The sequence below is a fragment of the Alosa sapidissima genome, chromosome 21, assembly GCF_018492685.1.
Source record: "Alosa sapidissima isolate fAloSap1 chromosome 21, fAloSap1.pri, whole genome shotgun sequence".
NCBI classification, from domain to species: Eukaryota; Metazoa; Chordata; class Actinopteri; order Clupeiformes; family Clupeidae; genus Alosa; species Alosa sapidissima.
The window spans coordinates 3,083,503-3,102,036 of NC_055977.1; the positions used below are offsets into that span (position 1 = coordinate 3,083,503).

The following is an 18,534-nucleotide window of genomic DNA, read 5'->3' on the forward strand; positions in this document are numbered from 1 at the left end:
GAAGTCTGCAGTGTAGAGTGAGTTTCTGATGTCTGAAGTGTAGAGTTGTGCCAGAAATACCCCGGACATGTACTACAAATACCCCAGGCAGGTACCGCAAATACCCCAAGGCAGAGACGTGGGGTGGGTGCAAATACCCCGGGGCAGAGGGTTCAAGTAATAATAATAATAATAATAATAATAATAAGCTTTATTTGTATAGCACCTTTCATACACAGAATGCAGCTCAAAGTGCCTTACATTTGGAGCATGTAACACAATAATAGTCAGTCAGTCATTATCAATCACTTTCACTTTTCTTCATTGCTCTGGCCGTTTATGATCCAATCAGCAACATATCAGAAATATAGAAAATAACATGTAACAGTTATTAGAGAAGAGTCAGTCATTCCCCATTGTTGCTGTGGCCGTTTATGATCCAATCAGCAACATATCAGAAATACTATTATACTACTATGGATATATAAAGGCTTTGCTGACAAATGCTTAGGCTATCAAATGCTTAGGCCCCGTTGATGCGGACTCCAAGCAGCCAGCCTTAGCTTGCTCTTAGCATATGTCGCAAATTTTTGACACTATACACAGACATTCAAGACTGGCAGCCTTAACCCTTTACCCCCCACAAGCACGCCATATGGCAACTGTGGCAAGGAAAAACTCCCATATTCTAGGAAGAAACCTTGAGCAGAACCTGACTTAATAGGGGGAGCCCATCTGCTTCTGGCTGGCTGTGCCCTCCAATAGCAGCAGATGTAGAATTAAGCAATATAGCACGAGTGAGAGTGGGGTTGGTGATGGATATTCCCACGGGTGTTGTTCGGCCGTAGCCACGAGGCCGGAGGCCGAGTGGCGCAGGCAACAACAGCCGTGGGAATATCCATGACCAATCCCACGATCACGAGTGCTATATTGCTTTTATACAACAATTCTACCACAAACTAAATTATCTGAAAACACCCCATTATTGTTTAAAAATGTTAATTTCGACATCGTTCTTACGCATCAAAAATAGTTCCCTTTTCAATAGACAACGTCTTGGTTGCTAGGTAACCAACATTCCAGATCCCTCGTTATGGGTCTTTGTGGTTTTTCGTGTCTTCATTGAAAGAAATGTTGAAAGTCGGGCTGAAATTACGTTCATGTTTAGCTTTGCTGCATGCATGTTACAAGGACGCTGGGCCATGTCATGTAAGGGACATGGTACTGCAAAAAACGGAAACATAGCCTACATTGCAGAACCACTCAACTTTATTAATTTATGGTGAATAAATGTTACTCTACTGTGCACAGCTCCATGCTTTTCTGATGTGACGATGCTAGCATGTTAGCAGCGGTTAGCTAACTATGCTAACGTTAGTTATCTATAAGTCTCCTCCAAGTGACAATCATATTATACACAATGCTGGCAATGCTGAGAACAATTAGCATCCTCGTTTATCTTACTTAGAGTTGACTGTGTGGCTTAATCCACAGATGTGGTGAAGCACTGTTTCGTTATGGTTTGCTAAGGAGTAACCCATTGCTTAAAATAGTGGAGAGCTGGGATGAGAACATGGTGTTGACTCTTCGCATTGTATCGCGGAGTGATTTATTATTACCTGTGCAAAGTCTGAGTTGAAATGTCCATGGATATTCCAACTCATGGAACGTCTCTCGGCCAATCAGAAACAAATAAATAGTTCCATAGAACCCAATTGTTGTAGAATAATCTGAAAAAGTAGTCTACAGGATAAGATGAGTTAACTAAAAGCTTTCCTGTACAGGTATGTTTTCAGATCTTTTTTAAAAATATTTACTGAACTCGCCTGCTTGATGTACAGACGCAGGGTGTTCCATAGTTTGGGGGCATAATGGATAAAAGCAGCTTCTCCACTTTGTTTGTGGAGCACTTTGGGTACAATTACAGTAAAAGATTAGAATTGGATGATCTAAGTTTCCTTTGTGGATACAAGGATACAAGGAAGTTTATTGTCACATGCATATAGTTACTGGAAGTAAGAAATGCAGTGAAATTATGTCTGGTGTCAGCCTATTTGTGCATTAATGGGGGGGGGGCTGCATAAAAAAGGTGGGGGAGGATTGGGATTGGGTGGGGGGCACCAACAAGGTTGGTGTGGTTGATAAGATATGCAAGAGCTCAGGTTTCCCCAGATAGGTAGCAGGAACCCAGACTAGAAATGACAGAGCTGCCACAATGCCTTATTTGGGATGTGTGTGTATGTGTGTATGTGTGTGTGTGTGTGTGTGTGTGTGTGTGTGATGCCTTATGAGAGATGTGTGTGATAGTGTGTGTGTGTGTGATGCCTTATGAGAGATGTGTGTGTGTGTCTGTGTGTGTGTGTGTGAGTGATGCCTGTTCCTCATGTTGCAGTGTTCCTCATTGCTCTCTCTCCTCCTCCTCCTTCTCCTCCTCCTCCTTCTCCTCCTCCTCCTCCTCTCCTTCTCCTCCTCCTCCTCCTTTCCTCCCCCTCCTCTTCCTCCTCTCCTCCTTTCCTCCTCCTCCTCTCCTCCTTCTCCTCCTTTCCTCCCCCTCCTCTTCCTTCTCCTCCTCCTCCTCCTCTACCTCCTCCTTCTCCTTCTTTCCTCCTCCTCCTCTCCTCATCCTCCTACTTCTCCTCTCCTCCTCCTCCTCCTCTTCCTCCTCTCCACCTCCTCCTCCTCCATCTCTTCCTCTTCCTCCTCCTCCTCCATCTCCTCCTCTTCCTCCTCCATCTCCTCCTCCATCTCCTCCTCTTCCTCCTCCTCTCCTCCTCCTCCTGCTCCTCCTCCATCTCCTCCTCTTCCTCCTCCTCCTCCTCCTCCATCTCCTCCTCTCCTCCTTCTCCTCCTTTCCTCCCCCTCCTCTTCCTCCTCCTCCTCCATCTCCTCCTCTTCCTCCTCCTCCTCCTTCTCCTCCTCCTCCTCCATCTCCTCCTCTTCCTCTTCCTCCTCCTCCTCCATCTCCTCCTCCTCCTCCTCCATCTCCTCCTTCTCTCCTCCTCCTCCGTAGATGAAAAGGAGAAGTTTGAGCCCACGGTGTTCCGAGACACGATCGTCCTGGGCCTCAACGAGTCTGGAGGGGACCTGGAGGCTGTAGCCAAGTTCCTGGATTCCAACGGCTCCCGCCTGGACTACCGTCGCTATGCCGACACGCTGTTTGACATCCTCATTGCAGGGAGCATGCTCGGTGAGACTGGAGTGGACGTGTGTGAGGGTGTGACTTTGTGTGTGTGGGGGTGTGGGTGTGTGTATGTGTGTGTGTGTGTGTTTGTGTGTGTGTGTGAGTGTACTGTATGTGTGGGTGTGTGTGCATGTGCGTCTGTATGTGTGTGTGTGTGTGTGTTTGTGTGTGTGTGTGTGTGTGTGTGTGTGGCTCTAGGGAAGTTGCAACAATAACCGGGAGGCTAGGCGTTAAAATCTGGTGAAAGAGGTCACCAGTAGTGTCCAGGTCCACTTCAACCCTGCCCACAAGCACACCTGGACCTAGGGATACTAACTTAGACACACACACGCACACACACAGATAAGAGGAGAAAGAGAGAGAGGAGAGAGAGAGAGGAGAGGAGAAGGAGGGAGGAGGAGAGGAGGAGAGGAGAAGGAGAGAGAGGAGAGGAGAGGAGAAGGAGAGAGAGGAGAGGAGGAGAGAGAGGAGAGGAAAGGAGTGAGGAGAGGAGAGAGAGAGAGGAGAGGAGAGGAGAGAAAGGAGGAGAGAGAGAGAGGAGAAAGGAGGAAAGAGGAGAGTGAGGCAGTGAAGTGTCTGTAGGGAGTCCTGTGAGCCACTCAGCATCAGTAACCAGAATTAATCTGCAGCTAAGCCTTCACCTCGCACCTCACACACACACTCACACACACATACACACTTTCTCACACACACACACACACACTCGGACAGACTAGACCACATTTAGCACATGAGTCACTCCAGTTCTCGAACACACTGTTTGCACACACACACACACACACACACACACACACACACACACAGACACACACACACACACACACACACACGCACACGCACAGAGGTACTACTCCACAGACTTAATCTGTCTAATATTAGTTCACTTTCAGCTGTGGGGGGAGGGACAGTCTGTGAGATGGAATTGAGTCTTGATCAGCCCAATTACTGCTAAAGGGCTTACACACAGACTACTCATAGCCTACTACACACACACACACACACACACACACACACACACACACACACACACACACAAACACACACACACACTCACACATACACACACACACACACACATGTACATGTTAGCACATAGATGTGTGTCTGCGCACTCTGTGTATTTGTGTGTTTGTATGCCTGACCTTTGACCTCATTCTGTTGCTGCAGCACCTGGTGGAACACGTATCGACGATGGGGACAAGACCAAGGTGACAAAACACTGTGTGTTCACTGTGGAGGAGAACCATGCTGCTCTCCGCAGCTATGCTCAGGTCTGTAGAACCACACTGCTGTCTCAGGTCTTTAGAACCACACTGCTATCACAGGTCTTTAGAACCACACTGCTGTCTTAGGTCTTTAGAACCACACTGCTATCACAAGTCTTTAGAACCACACTGCTGTCTTAGGTCTTTAGAACCACACTGCTGTCACAGGTCTTTAGAACCATACTGCTATCTCAGGTCTTTAGAACCACACTGCTATCTCAGGTTTTTAGAACCACACTGCTATCTGTAGCAGATGTATTATGCACTCACTGATGCACTTATTCTTACTGTACTCTAATGTTTTTAAATTGTCCTAAAATTGTTGAGAACTGCTCTAAAACTTAAACTGTTTACTATGTTGTTAGTCGCTTTGGCTAAAAAGCGTCAGCCAAATGTAATGTAATGTAATGTAATGTAATGATGGAGTCTGCCTTTCTAAGACACAGACTTTCAGACTCTGTTTATCACTGGGCCCATAGAAAGTGCCTCAGTGATGATTCAACATGATGAGTGTGTGTGTGTGTGTGTGTGTCTGTGGAGCTCATATCCTGTTGCTCATCGCCTGAGCCTGTACAGTAAAACAAGCAAACCAAATGAAGTAAACGTTCCACTCAGTGTTGTCTGTTTTCAGGTGTTTAATAAGCTGATCAGGAGGTATAAATACCTAGAGAAGGCCTTTGAGGAGGAGATCAAAAAGGTAAACCTGATTTGCTGAATCCACACCATACTAGCACAATATCACACACTGCATCACCAATTCATACTACACACTAGCACAATAGCATACCCACACTGCATCAATACATACACACACTAGCACAATAGCATACCCACACTGCATCAATGCATACTAAATACTAGCACAATAGCATACTGTACCCACTCTACATGAATACATACACATACTAGCACAATAATATACCCACACTGCATCAATACATACACACACTGCATCAATAAAACATACTACATGCTACCAGCACAATTGCACACACTGCATCACCAATGCATACTAAACAATAGCATTCCCACACTACACCAAAACATACTAAATACTAGTATAATAACATATATAATGCACATAACATGGTATGCATTTACAAGTAATTCTACATACTGGCGGATTAAAAGACTCACACTACATCACCAAAACACCCTAAATCCACTTCATAGCCACTAATCATAAGCAATAAAACCTCTCACACTACATCACCATAACACCCTAAATCCACTTCATAGCCACTAATCATAAGCAATAAAACCTCTCACATGGGGTAAATAGACGTCAGGCTCATTGGCTTTTTTGTGCCAACACACACAGGGTGTCATGAAATAGAACCAGGTGGTGGCCTCGGACCTGTTGAGAGTCTTTCCGTCACGTTCGTGCATTGCACATGTGTAGGTCTTTGGTTAGTCCCTGATGGTGTGACGTCACTTCCTCTGCAGTTGCTGCTCTTCCTGAAAGCGTTCTCGGAGACGGAGCAAACCAAGCTGGCCATGCTGACCGGCATCCTGTTGTCCAGTGGCAACCTGCCCCCGCCCATCCTCACCAGCCTCTTCAGCGACAACCTGGTCAAGGAGGGTGAGTCTGACACACAAATACACACACACACACACACACACACACACACACACACACACACACACACACACACACACACACCAGTCAATCCTGGCAGTTTATATATATATATATATGTATATATACTCTTTTGATCCCATGAGGTAAAATTTGGTCTCTCAAGGGGTTAGGTGCCTTGTTCAAGGGCACTTCAGCCGTGCCTACTGGTCGGGGTTCGAACCGGCAACCCTCCGGTTATAAGTCCGAAGCGCTAACGAGTAGGCCACGGCTGCTCCTCTAAACATTTAAACGTTTAAACAGTACCATTGCTACATTTAGCTCTGTTGTGCCTTGTGTGGTGTCAGGAATCTCCGCATCCTTTGCTGTGAAGATGTTCAAAGCCTGGATGGCAGAGAAGGACGCCAACTCTGTCACCTCTGCACTCAGGAAGGCCAACCTGGACAAGAGACTGCTGGTAGGTCCGGCCTCCTGTCTCGTGCTGATGATGTCATGATGCTGTGGCTGAGTGGGAGTGTGTGAGTGGGTGTCTATCACACTTGTTACTATAGCAACTCTATAGATGTATGAATGTGAGTGTCACTTCTTTTTATCATGGAGAAGTGTTTCCATGGTGATGCCTTCTGTGTGTGGGGTGTGTGTGTGTGTGTGTGTGTGTGTGTGTGTGTGTGTGTGTGTGTGTGTGTGTGTTATCTAACTCATGTCATTAACCTCTCCCTGTAGCTTCCATGACAACAGAATCAGTTCACTTAAATCCACATGTAGTCCAAAAGTATTGCGATGTGTGTGTGTGTGTGTGTGTGTGTGTGTGTGTGTGATGTGTGTTTTAGAGTAATGCTATGTGTGTTTTTGAGTAATGTGATGTGTGTTTTTGAGTAATGTGATGTGTGTTTTTGAGTAATTTGATGTGTGTTTTTGAGTAATTTGATGTGTGTTTTTGTACTCCTCTAAAACACGTAGTCCAAGACTAATGTGATGTGTGTGTGTGTGTGTGTGATGTGTGTTTTTAAAACACGTATTCCAAGAGTAATGTGGTGTGTGTTTGTGTGTGTGTGTGTGTGTGTGAGATGTGTGTTTTTGTACTCCACTAAAACACGTGTGTTTGGGTTTCACTCATGTGGGGATGGGCTTCACTCTTGCTCCAAGGAATAAAGTGTATCAGAACACTAATCTACACAAGCCCTCTCTCTCTCTAACACACACACACACACACACACACACTGTAACGCAGGATGACCTGATGGTCAGACGTGTAACCCCATTCCGTAATGAAAGTTCTTCCAGAGTGACTGTCAGTGAAGAACCCCTACTCTGTAGGAGCCTTGGCACTGCACAGGAAGTGATGTCATTGTGTTGTGATGTGTGTGTGTGTGTGTGTGTGTGTCCCATCAGGAGCTGCTTTCTCCTAATAAGCAGACGGTGGAGCACTTCTCCAAGTACTTCACAGGAAGTGATGTCATTGTGTTGTAATGTGTGTGTGTGTGTGTGTGTCCAGGAGCTGCTCCCTCCCAATAAGCAGACGGTGGAGCACTTCTCCAAGTACTTCAACGAGGCGGGCCTGAAGGAACTGTCTGAGTTCCTGCGTGTGCAGCAGACCCTGGGGACACGCAAGGAGCTGCAGAAGGAACTACAGGAACGCCTGTCCCAGGAGTGCCCTATACGAGAGGTACACACACACACACACACACGCACACACACACACACGCACACACACACACGTATTTGGATTTTGTTGTCATTATTTCATCTTGTTTCATGTGTGTGTGCGTGTGCTGTGTGTGTGTGTGTGTGTGTGTGTGTGTTTGCTTTGTGTGTGCGTGTGTGTGTGTGTGTGTGTGTTTGCTTTGTGTGTGTGTGTGTGTGTGTGTGTGTGTGTGTGTATGTGCTGTGTGTGTGTGTGTGTGTGTGAGTGTGTGTGTAGATAGCAGCGTATGTGAAGGAGGAGATGAAGCGGAATGAGCTCCAGGAGCAGGCTGTGATTGGTCTGCTGTGGACCTGCCTCATGAATGCTGTGGAATGGAACAAGAAAGAGGAACTGGTTGCTGAGCAGGCTCTCAAACACTTGAAGGTACACACACACACACACACACACACACACACACACACATACACACACACACACACACTAGAGTGTGGCTACCCGACCCGAGCCCGACGGGACCCGACGGGTCGGGTCGGGTTCGGACAAATATTTACAAATTATAGTCGGGTTCGGTTCAGATCTGCTTTACATGATGCAAACGTTTGTTTTTTGAGAATAAAATAAAACGTAACAGCTTTCTTCCTGTGTGCAAGATTTGTTTAAGTAGCCGTGACAACGCATGTGCATTTCAGGTGGCACGTCTTGGGTGAAGTTAAAAAAAAAGTTGTTAGCCTATCAGGAGATTTTAAGACCAAAGAAAACTAAGCAAATTAACTCTAGGCCTACTATGTAAAGGCAGTTGTATTTGCGTTGCATACTGAGGTAAAGACATAGGCTACCGGTAGGCTATACGGTCGTCTCGTTCAACTGGAGGAGGATTTCCTCGAGTTGCCCCAATTAATGTTGATGCTGCATATGGATCAGTGACAGAGGGACTGTTCGTCAATGGTAAGACTAGAATTTCACTTGCTTGGGCCTCTTGTTAATGTGCGCTGTGTGTGACCTGCGTGTGTGCACGCTCATCTGATTCTGTAGACAAGAATTCCATTTGTTGTTTGTTCCGTTTAATGGGCTAAAGACAGGCTATCCACAAACGTGAATGTTTAATCACTAGCATGGGAATAACTGAGGCATCATCTGCGTCTGGCTCGGGCCGGGTTCGGACAGAAATTTGCGGCCCGGATCGCACTCTAACACACACACACAAATACACACACACACACACAGAGGAATGAATAAAAATGATTTAAAAAAATGTTAATACAGCAGAATGAATGAATGAGTGAGTGAGCGTTAGCCGTGTGCATCATATATGATACTCAAGTTTCCCAGACCTGTTCTTCTTCAGCATAACCTGAAAAAAAAAAATCTGCTGAAAAACCCACTGAATGCAATCTGACAGGTGTAGTCTGCCATCTGGTGGAAAAACAGTGTCCTGCAAGCAGCACTGTGACTTATAAAACTTAAAGTGTATGCTCTGCCCAGATTTTATGACACAGTAAAGCCAAATACATTTAACCCATAGAACCCGATTGACGCAAAGTGCGTCAAAAAATACACCCTTTCTTCTCTGTTACATTGCTCCGCGACTGTTCATCGCAGCGAGATGAAACATTTATTGCATGACAGAGAAGAAGTGGGGCTTTCCAAAGACACTACGCACTTGTCTGTACGATCAAGTATGACATTTTTAAAAAATCATGAAATTAAATCAAATTGCATCATATTTACAGTCTATACTTCACCTGCGCACCCATTACTTTTGTTTGAATTACTCGCGAACCCGTGATCGCATAGATATGGCAAGCATATTAGATGAAAGAGGAGACACAGGGCTATCCATTGGTACCATGTATATCGATCCTTCTGGTTTATATAAACAGACGAAGTGACTGCAAAATATTAACTTCATGTACACAAACCACACTGCACACCCATTACTCTCGTTTGAATTACTCACGGACTCACGGAGACACAGAGCTATCATTTGATATACCAATATAACATCGTTCTGGGTTATAAAACAGACGAAGTGACAGCAAAATTGAGAATCATTATGAGTGCATACACCATAGGCACACATGCTAACATGCAAACTTGGGTCAAGTCAGGTCAGATCAGTTCGTGTCACAGATATGGAGCGCAGAAATGTCATATTTCATCACTAAATAAAAAATGGCATTTATTTCTGTAAATCACACACCACATATTTCTGTAAATTGCTCAGCCCCAGAGTATTCCTTCAACATGGCAATTATATTGCCCGATTCAGGACAGTCTGCCCTACACACACATGAAATGCATGTAGAGCTATGAGCTTGCTGTGGAGAGATACAGGTCAAAATATAAGACTTTTTATAATACGCTTTTTATATTTAAATTCTTTAAAAATCAAAATAAAATCAATGCTAGTACTAATACATTAAATGATCTGGATAGCCTAGACTCTGCTGAAAAAAACAATATATAATGTGTGTGTGTGGCACTTACAATGACCAGAATAAATCCTTATGAATAAAGGTATAGTGAAAATGCCCTAAAAACAGCTTAGGGTTCTAAGGGTTAAAATATAGGAAAAGGGAAGAAACAGAATTGATTGATTCAAATGTTATTATCACATTTATACCTCTAAAGCCTGACACATCATATAACACAAAAAACATTTAACAATACAATTTTTTGTTTGTATTGATCAAATGGTCCAACAACACTGTACAAATTCCAACAACTAGAATTTTCTGCCTGTTATTTCACGGGTCCGACTTTCTTTACTGTGTTAATACTTCTGAAGATTCTCAAAATAACATGTCAAATGTTTGGGAAATAAGCATAACCCCCCCCCCCCCCCCCCCCCCCAGAATTAGATAACAGTATACATCCCCTTCTGCTCTCTATGAGTGCAATAACCCAGTCTGACAGCATTAGCTTAGCTTAGCATAATTCACTGAAAGTGGGTAAGACCAGCAGGCCTAGTAGCTCCCTAATAGCAATTAGCTAGGCTAATTGGTCTAACCCACTTTCAGTGAATTATGCTAAGCTAGGCTAACTGGTTTAGCCCACTTCTGAACTGTCGTACCCTCTGTGTGTTCCAGCATTACGCACCCCTGCTGGCCATTTTCAGCTCTCAGGGCCAGTCGGAGCTCGTTCTGCTGCTGAAGATCCAGGACTACTGCTACGACAACATCCACTTCATGAAGGCCTTCTCCAAGATTGTCGTGCTCTTCTACAAAGGTGCTTACACCAGCCAGCATTGGAGGCCGCTCATGTCTGGAGAAAAGCTCACTGATAAAGTCCACGCCATTTAGAAAAGACAAATAAATCCTGTCTAGTAAAAGGACAGGATCACTGGAGCACACAGATGTTTAGATTGCTTATTTTTATTTTAGAAAGGTGCAGCACATGACTAACGTTTCAAATGTAACTTTAATCATTTGCTGCACCTTTTTCAAATAAAACTAGAAATGCAACAATGAATTACCAGTGCATGAAAATGCAAAGATTGTGATTGTAAAATATCATGTATAGTTAAAACAGATAATGCAGGGGGGTGCTGTGGCACCATATACGGGTCCGAGTGCCCACGGGGACCCAGGTTCGAATCCGACCTTCGGTCATTTCCCGATCCCACCCCACCTCTCTCTCTCACTTGATTCCTGTCACTCTCCACTGTCCTGTCCAAAAAATATACTTAAAAAAAAACAGATAATGCAGAGATGGTTACTAAGATGTTGCTAGGATAGACATGGTAGTTGCATAGTTTTATGAGTGTTGATAGTTCAAAAGTAGATAGTTTAAAAAGATGTTGATAGACAGATAGCTTAATGAACGTTGATAGACAGATAGTTTAATGGATGTTGATAGGCAGATAGTTTAATGGATGTTGATACACATCGTTCAATGAATGTTGATAGTTTTAGATAGTTTAAAAGATGAATGCACATAATTTACAAGTTGTTAGATAGTTTAACTAGTAAACTAGTTGTCAGATAGTTTAATGCATCTTAATAGATATTGACAGTGCCGCCGCTACCACCACATGCATCACGCATCAGAGCACCAAGTGACAGAGGGGGCACCACAATTTAGCCAATAAATATCTTTACTCCAAACTGTTTTCCACTCTTCTTAGAGAACATTTATAATGTCAAAATGCACCAACAGCATGTTAGATAAGGATGATACTTTTGGGGTCCTCTCTCAACCTCCATTATGCAGCAGCTCTAACTTAAACGTTATGCTACAAAAAAAAAAAAAACATATTAATACATTAACCTGTGTATTAACCTCATAGCTTAAGAAAATGTACAAAATCTTGGCTGTGAATTACGGTGTTCCATTTATTTCGGAAAGCGCCTGAGCGCGCACGAGAGGGAGAGAGAGAGTGGCAGGTTCCAGCTGGCTTGTCATTGTTGATCAATTTTTAATATAAGAATTTTTTAAAAGGAAATCATGAAGGCAACAAAGACGAGTCTAGAGCAGAGCTTGTAATGATCAGTATGAGAACCGTGTAGACACAATGTTCTTGAACAGCATCAAAATAGTAATATTTCTTAACAAAAAAATATTTTGAAACAAAATGACTTTGTCATTATTATAATTGATATAATTTAAAACAGCTTTGGGAACCCGAATGGCCAGGAGCGGCACTGGATGTTGGTAGGCAGATAGTTACAGTAAATGAATGTTGATAGGCAGATAGTTAAATGGATGTTGATAGGCAGATAGTTACAGTAAATGGATGTTGATAGGCAGATAGTTAAATGGATGTTGGTAGGCAGATAGTTACAGTAAATGGATGTTGATAGGCAGATAGTTAAATGGATGTTGGGTAACACTCCATAATAAGGTGCCATAATAAATAGCAAACTAGTAATTACCTAACCCTTTTTGGTAATATTTGTTAATTGTTACTAACATATCTATTTGGCACAAGTTAATAGTTTTTTAATCATTAATTAAATATTAGTTGTTTGCATAAAATCTGTATGTTAATGTTTTAGCAAATCTATTAACTAATATTGTATTAATATGTGTTAATAGTTAACTAAATGTCTTTTTTGCACTAATTAACAGTTATTTCTTGCATCATTTAAATGTTAAATGTTTATTTGCAAACTATATGTTAATAGAAAAGTTAATGACTTATTATTATTTAACTAATTGTTATTAAACTGTGCTTCTGCCTATCCCAATACGAACCGCTCTCCATAGGACCCTTACAATAGATAGATAGATAGATAGATAGATTTATTGATCCCCAAGGGGAAATTCAAGAAAAAAACACGGAGCTACCTTGACATGCTGCCACTGTTGTCGGCGGCGGAACCGCTTGCAATAAAGTTGGTTAAGCTTAATTAATATATTAGTAGTATATAGCTATAAGCGTGGGGCCCCTTATAATAAAGTTGGTTAAGCTTAATTAATATATTAGTAATATGTAACTATCAGTATGGGGGACCCTTATAATAAAGTTGTGTTAAGCTTTATTAATATATTAGTAATATATAACTAGTCAGACGGTGAAGGGGCCGAGACCAAAACTGGCTTATCACATTTATTCCTTTAGGAAAAGTTAAAACAAAAAAAAAGTAGTTGAATGGGCTATATTACATACATCATTCCTATACCATCACTGTCAGCCCTACTAGCAAGGGAGACATGCGACATGGAATGTTCAGGTGCACAGAACGACAGTTTATTAATATTCTGAGACTCACTAAACACTCACAGACGTAGACCATACGGAGGTAATGCATAAACATAATGCTAAACTAAATGTACATTCATTTCCTGCTAGACTGAATTGCACTTTCCATGCACACTAAGCTAAACTACACTGAATGCATGGAAAGTTGCTAGCGGAGTTTACAGCTAGTCACGTTAGACTCCGTGTGTATGAACTCGTGGTCATAATGAAAACATTAATAAACGTTCTCTAAGGGTACGTTCAGAGACATGCGACATGGAATGTTCAGGTGCACAGAACGACAGTTTATTAATATTCTGAGACTCACTAAACACTCACAGACGTAGACCATACGGAGGTAATGCATAAACATAATGCTAAACTAATGCTAAAATAATGCAGACTAAGCGTCTTTTTCTCAGCTGCCGGCGTTCGTTTTACATTATAACCCTATGGAGTAGACCGTGTTTTCAAAAAAGTCGTCTGCTTCTTTTAAAACGCGACTGCAACTGTCTTTTTCTGCAGCTCAGAAGTTGAGAAATGTTCAACTTCTAGCGGAAAAACGCCATACGTCATGCTGTCTTTTTTACAGATGACCAATCACAAGCAGATTACCGAGACCTGTGGTTTCCCATGACAACCAAGTAAAAAATGGAGAAGGTGACAGAACACCGGTCGAGAGACTCGTTTTAGTGTCTGAGCATAGGGAATTGTTTGACATGACTTCACAACTTTACCATAACATACCAAAAGCAATAGCCAACGTGAGTTTTCTCTTCCGCGACATTTGGTACCCACACGTAACGTTAGTAACTTTGTCTATCGCAAAAAGACGCTTCCGGCTGCTTTTTGGAACAAGAACGCTGGCAGATTTTTTTTTTCAAACTGAAAAAGCGGTCTGCATAACTTCTTTTGTCAGAAAAAGACGCTAAGTCTGAACGTACCCTAAGTTACTAGAATTGCACCCAAATCTTAACTCAGTTGTACATGTAAAATAACATAATACAGGTGGTATATCAAAGTTTTCAACTTTTTCAACAACATTTTACAGTTACAAAATTAAAACAAAGTGGGGAGAGCTTTATACAGTCAACCTACGCAATGCAAAGCATACCGCTTCTGATCGGCTATGGCAACAATACAAGGACAAAACGCAGCAGAGCTGCAGTATAGCGTTTCTCCAAAGGGGGCTCCAAAATACCAATCTCAATAAAGTTGCTTAATTACGGCGAAAATCACATACAAACACTAAACTACATTCTAACTCTGTTACACCCCCCTCCCCTGAATTTCACCAAATTCAAGCAGCAACCAAATAGTACTTCCAAAGGCAAAGAGTACACTACTTTCAAACACGAGACAGAGAGTCACCAATTACAGGACAGCCAAACACAGAGGTATCCAATAAGGATGAAGTGGAAGAAGAGGAGCGCAAACTCTCACACAACCAACCACTGGCAGTAGGGTGCCTTATACACCCCACAAGACCATAAAGCTATAAACCATAAATTCCATAAATTATCCACAAAGCTAATCAGAAAAGCTAGATAAATAATAATATGTCATTAACTTTTATATTAGCATATAGTTTGTAAATAAACATTTAACATTTAAATGATGTAAGAAATAACTGTTAATTAGTGCCAAAAATATATTTAGTTAACTATTAACATATATTAATACAATATTAGTCAATAGATTTGTTAAAACATTAACATACAGATTTTATGCAAACAACTAATATTTAATTAATGATGAAAAAACGATTAACTTGTGCCAAATAGATATTTTAGTAACAATTAACAAATATTAACAAAGGGTTAGGTAATTACTAGTTTGCTATTTATTATGGCACCTTATTTTGGAGTGTTACCGGATGTTGATAGGCAGATAGTTACAGTAAATGGATGTTGATAGGCAGATAGTTAAATGGATGTTGGTAGGCAGATAGTTACAGTAAATGGATGTTGATAGGCAGATAGTTAAATGGATGTTGATAGGCAGATAGTTACAGTAAATGGATGTTGATAGGCAGATAGTTGAATGGATGTTGGTAGGCAGAGTTACAGTAAATGGATGTTGATAGGCAGATAGTTAAATGGATGTTGGTAGGCAGATAGTTTAATGGATGTTGATAGGCAGATAGTTTAATGGATGTTGATAGACAGATAGTTAATAGACAGTTTAATGGATGTTGATAGGCAAATAGTTGAAAGGATGTTGATACACATAGTTTAATGAATCTTCATACTTTAAAGCTGTAGTAGGCAAGATTTGTTTGATCATATTCACTGAAACCGACACTATGCTCCGACAGAAAAACATAAATCAGCCAGTTTTAGAAAAAAACCTGCACTTCTACCTCCACCTAGCCTGTTATTTGTTTTGCAAAATTCCACAGCTCCCGGGTCTTCTGGTCCAATCAGAGCAGGGCTGTGTGAGATCTGACTGTCAATCACAGTCTGGTGCGCACTGACGAGCACAAACTCGATGAGTGGATACTCGGTGGTAGTGGGGGAGGGGCATTAGAGTTGTAAACATTCAAAATTTTGGCTAAGTCCCCTCAATCTGTCAGACTTGCCTACTGCAGCTTTAAAAGTTGATAGTTTAAAAGTTGAATGTAGATAATTTAATGGATGTTGATAGGCAGATCATTTAATGGATGGATGAATGGTTTGAAGTAGATGGATGGAGAGAAAGTTGGATGGACGTTGCCTTGTATCCTGTATTCCAATTAAGAAAAAGGGGGCCTAGTTGAGCAGATGGCAGTTGATACAGGTACCTAATTGAGGCCACTTACCAACGAAAAGGAAAGTCTCTGCTGGACTGGGCTGAGGAGCTCTTGCATGCTTGTGTTTGTGTGTTTGTGAGTTTTAAACATTGGGTTTGCTCTCTGTGTTGGTTCCCAGCAGATGTCCCGAGGAGCTCTTGCATTCTTGTGTTTGTGAGTTATAAACATTGGGTTTGCTTTTTGTCTCAGTTCCCAGAGGACATCCTGAGCTGCGCTGCGGAGCTCTTGCGTGCTTGTGTTTGTGAGTTATAAACGTTGGGTTTGCTCTCTGTGGTAGTTCCCAGAGGACGTCCTGAGGCGCTCTTGCATGCTTGAGTTTTTTTGTGTGTTTATGAGTTATAAACTTTGGGTTTGCTCTATGTTGTTTCCCAGCGGACGTCCTGAGCGAGGAAGCCATTCTGAAATGGCACAAAGACGCCCACTCAGCCAAGGGCAAGAGCATCTTCCTGGAGCAGATGAACAAGTTTGTGGAGTGGCTTCAGAATGCAGAGGAAGGTGTGTGCGTGTGTGTTTGTTTGTGTGTATGTGTGTGTGTGTGTGTCTCTGTGTGTGTGTGTGTGTCTACAGAGGAAGATAAGATATTTTTAGATGAGAAATGACAGCACAGAGAATGATAGTGATGTATCACAGGTTGTTATTATTAATCTATTTACATGTTAAGTCTCAACAGTATGTTTTCTTGTGTCTTCTTTCATTCCTTTCTCGTATTCTCTCTTCTTCCCTTTCTTTCTTTCTTTCTTTCTTTCTTTCTTTCTTTCCTGCAGAATCTGAGTCAGAGGGCGAGGAAGACTAGCTCTGGGGTCGTGTTGGCCTAAATGACCTTGGCCCTTGATGCACCTTTAGTCCCCACAATGTTGCATAGTGTCCAAAGTCCCAGACACCCCTCCACACACACACACACACACACACACACACACCCAAACATATACTGTACATGCACACTCTCACACACACACACACACTCACAAACACACACACACACTCCAGAGGAGGAAGCCGAGGGCCTCCTGGCTCAGTGCTTACCGAGCTCTAGCCACAGGCCCGTAGATAAGCCTTTATGACGCCCCCTAGTGGGCACTGTCTGCCAGTGCTCCTCAGGTACAGCCGGACACACAGGCCTTTAAGGTAGAAGATCTTGAAACTTGATCAAACGCACTTGTGTATGTAACTTGGCAATGCTTTTTGTTCTCTTTTTAATAATAAAAAAGATGTTTTGTATACACCAATGCTTCAGAGGTCTCTGTGTTCCTTATTGACTGTCTGCAGTATACTGTACTTTGTCATCACTCTTACCACTTTCTCAAATGAACCCTGTCCCAGTTAAAACAACCGTGGGATGGATACATTTATTGTGATAAACTACCAGTAATTCCACTTTTATGTTCCCTGACCCCCGTGCAAACGTTGCGAGAGGAGTGAACATGCAAGGTTTATAAGATAGAGATAGATAGATACTTTATTGATCCCCAAGGGGAAATTCAAGGTCTCAGTAGCATACATCACACACAAAATGCACTTACAGCAGAAAGAGTAAATATAAGTGTATATAACAAAACTCCACTGTACAATAGAGACAGTAGAAGATAAGAAAAACTAAAAAACTAAATACTAAATATACTATATAAATTAAATAAAAAAAATCCAGTGTGCTTAAGGATGATCAAGCATGAGGCACTGGCAGGGCCGGGACTGGGCCTGTGATTCTGTGTGCGTGGTAAGGTAGAGTGAGTGTCATGGTGAAGGTGCAAAAAGTAGTCCAACAATCCAATAGTATCTAGTAATCCAATAATCTTTGCAATGAACTAGCAATGCCTAGGTTTATAATATTTGTAATGAACTAGCAATGCCTATGTTTAGTCTTTTCTATGATCTCTTAACCAGTGCCAGAGTTCCCTTATATAAATAGCCTAACTAGCCTATTAGGCCACTGCCATTTTTGTCCCATGCTGTATGGGTTTATGAATTTACCAAGCAGCAAAGCTATAATTGTATTTAAATGCCTAGCCTATTGAATAAGATGTAGGTTATTGAACGGGCGTGGCAAAGGGGTGCTTGTGGAAATGCAAAGGACCTCGTAGACGGGCTCTGGTCTAGACCTACATGTACAGTAGGCCTATAGAGCAGCGGAGTGGTAGCCTAATCGCAAATATTCCTGCCAGGCTGATTACTGTGATCTTCAAAGATAGTAAGTGGCTGCGCCCTTCCCACAACCCTGGTAATAAGGTGGTAACAACTATGATGATCTGACAGGTTATTGAATGCGTATGAGATGGGTAGGCTGCTATTTAGACTGCTTAAGATGTTAGATGAGCGACCGCAACATGTTTAAGAATCTTTCCCATAAAATAGAAAGAATGAATCAACACCACGCCCCCGTTTGTCTGAAATCTCTCGGTAATATTTAGTTGGTA

General features: G+C 42.2%; 1 protein-coding gene across 1 annotated transcript in view; it reads left to right on the top strand.

Moving 5' to 3' along the window:
* Window positions 1-17,354, top strand: part of bzw2 (basic leucine zipper and W2 domains 2) — a 24,603-nt gene extending 7,249 nt beyond the window's left edge. The window contains exons 4-13 of the mRNA XM_042077451.1: window positions 2,990-3,166; window positions 4,328-4,431; window positions 5,057-5,122; window positions 5,872-6,007; window positions 6,352-6,461; window positions 7,500-7,670; window positions 7,926-8,072; window positions 10,739-10,877; window positions 16,496-16,618; window positions 16,888-17,354. Of these exons, the coding sequence (XP_041933385.1) occupies window positions 2,990-3,166; window positions 4,328-4,431; window positions 5,057-5,122; window positions 5,872-6,007; window positions 6,352-6,461; window positions 7,500-7,670; window positions 7,926-8,072; window positions 10,739-10,877; window positions 16,496-16,618; window positions 16,888-16,916 (1,202 nt within the window). The 3' untranslated portion in view covers window positions 16,917-17,354. The remainder of the gene's footprint in view (window positions 1-2,989; window positions 3,167-4,327; window positions 4,432-5,056; window positions 5,123-5,871; window positions 6,008-6,351; window positions 6,462-7,499; window positions 7,671-7,925; window positions 8,073-10,738; window positions 10,878-16,495; window positions 16,619-16,887) is intronic.
* The last annotated feature ends 1,180 nt before the right edge of the window (window positions 17,355-18,534 follow it).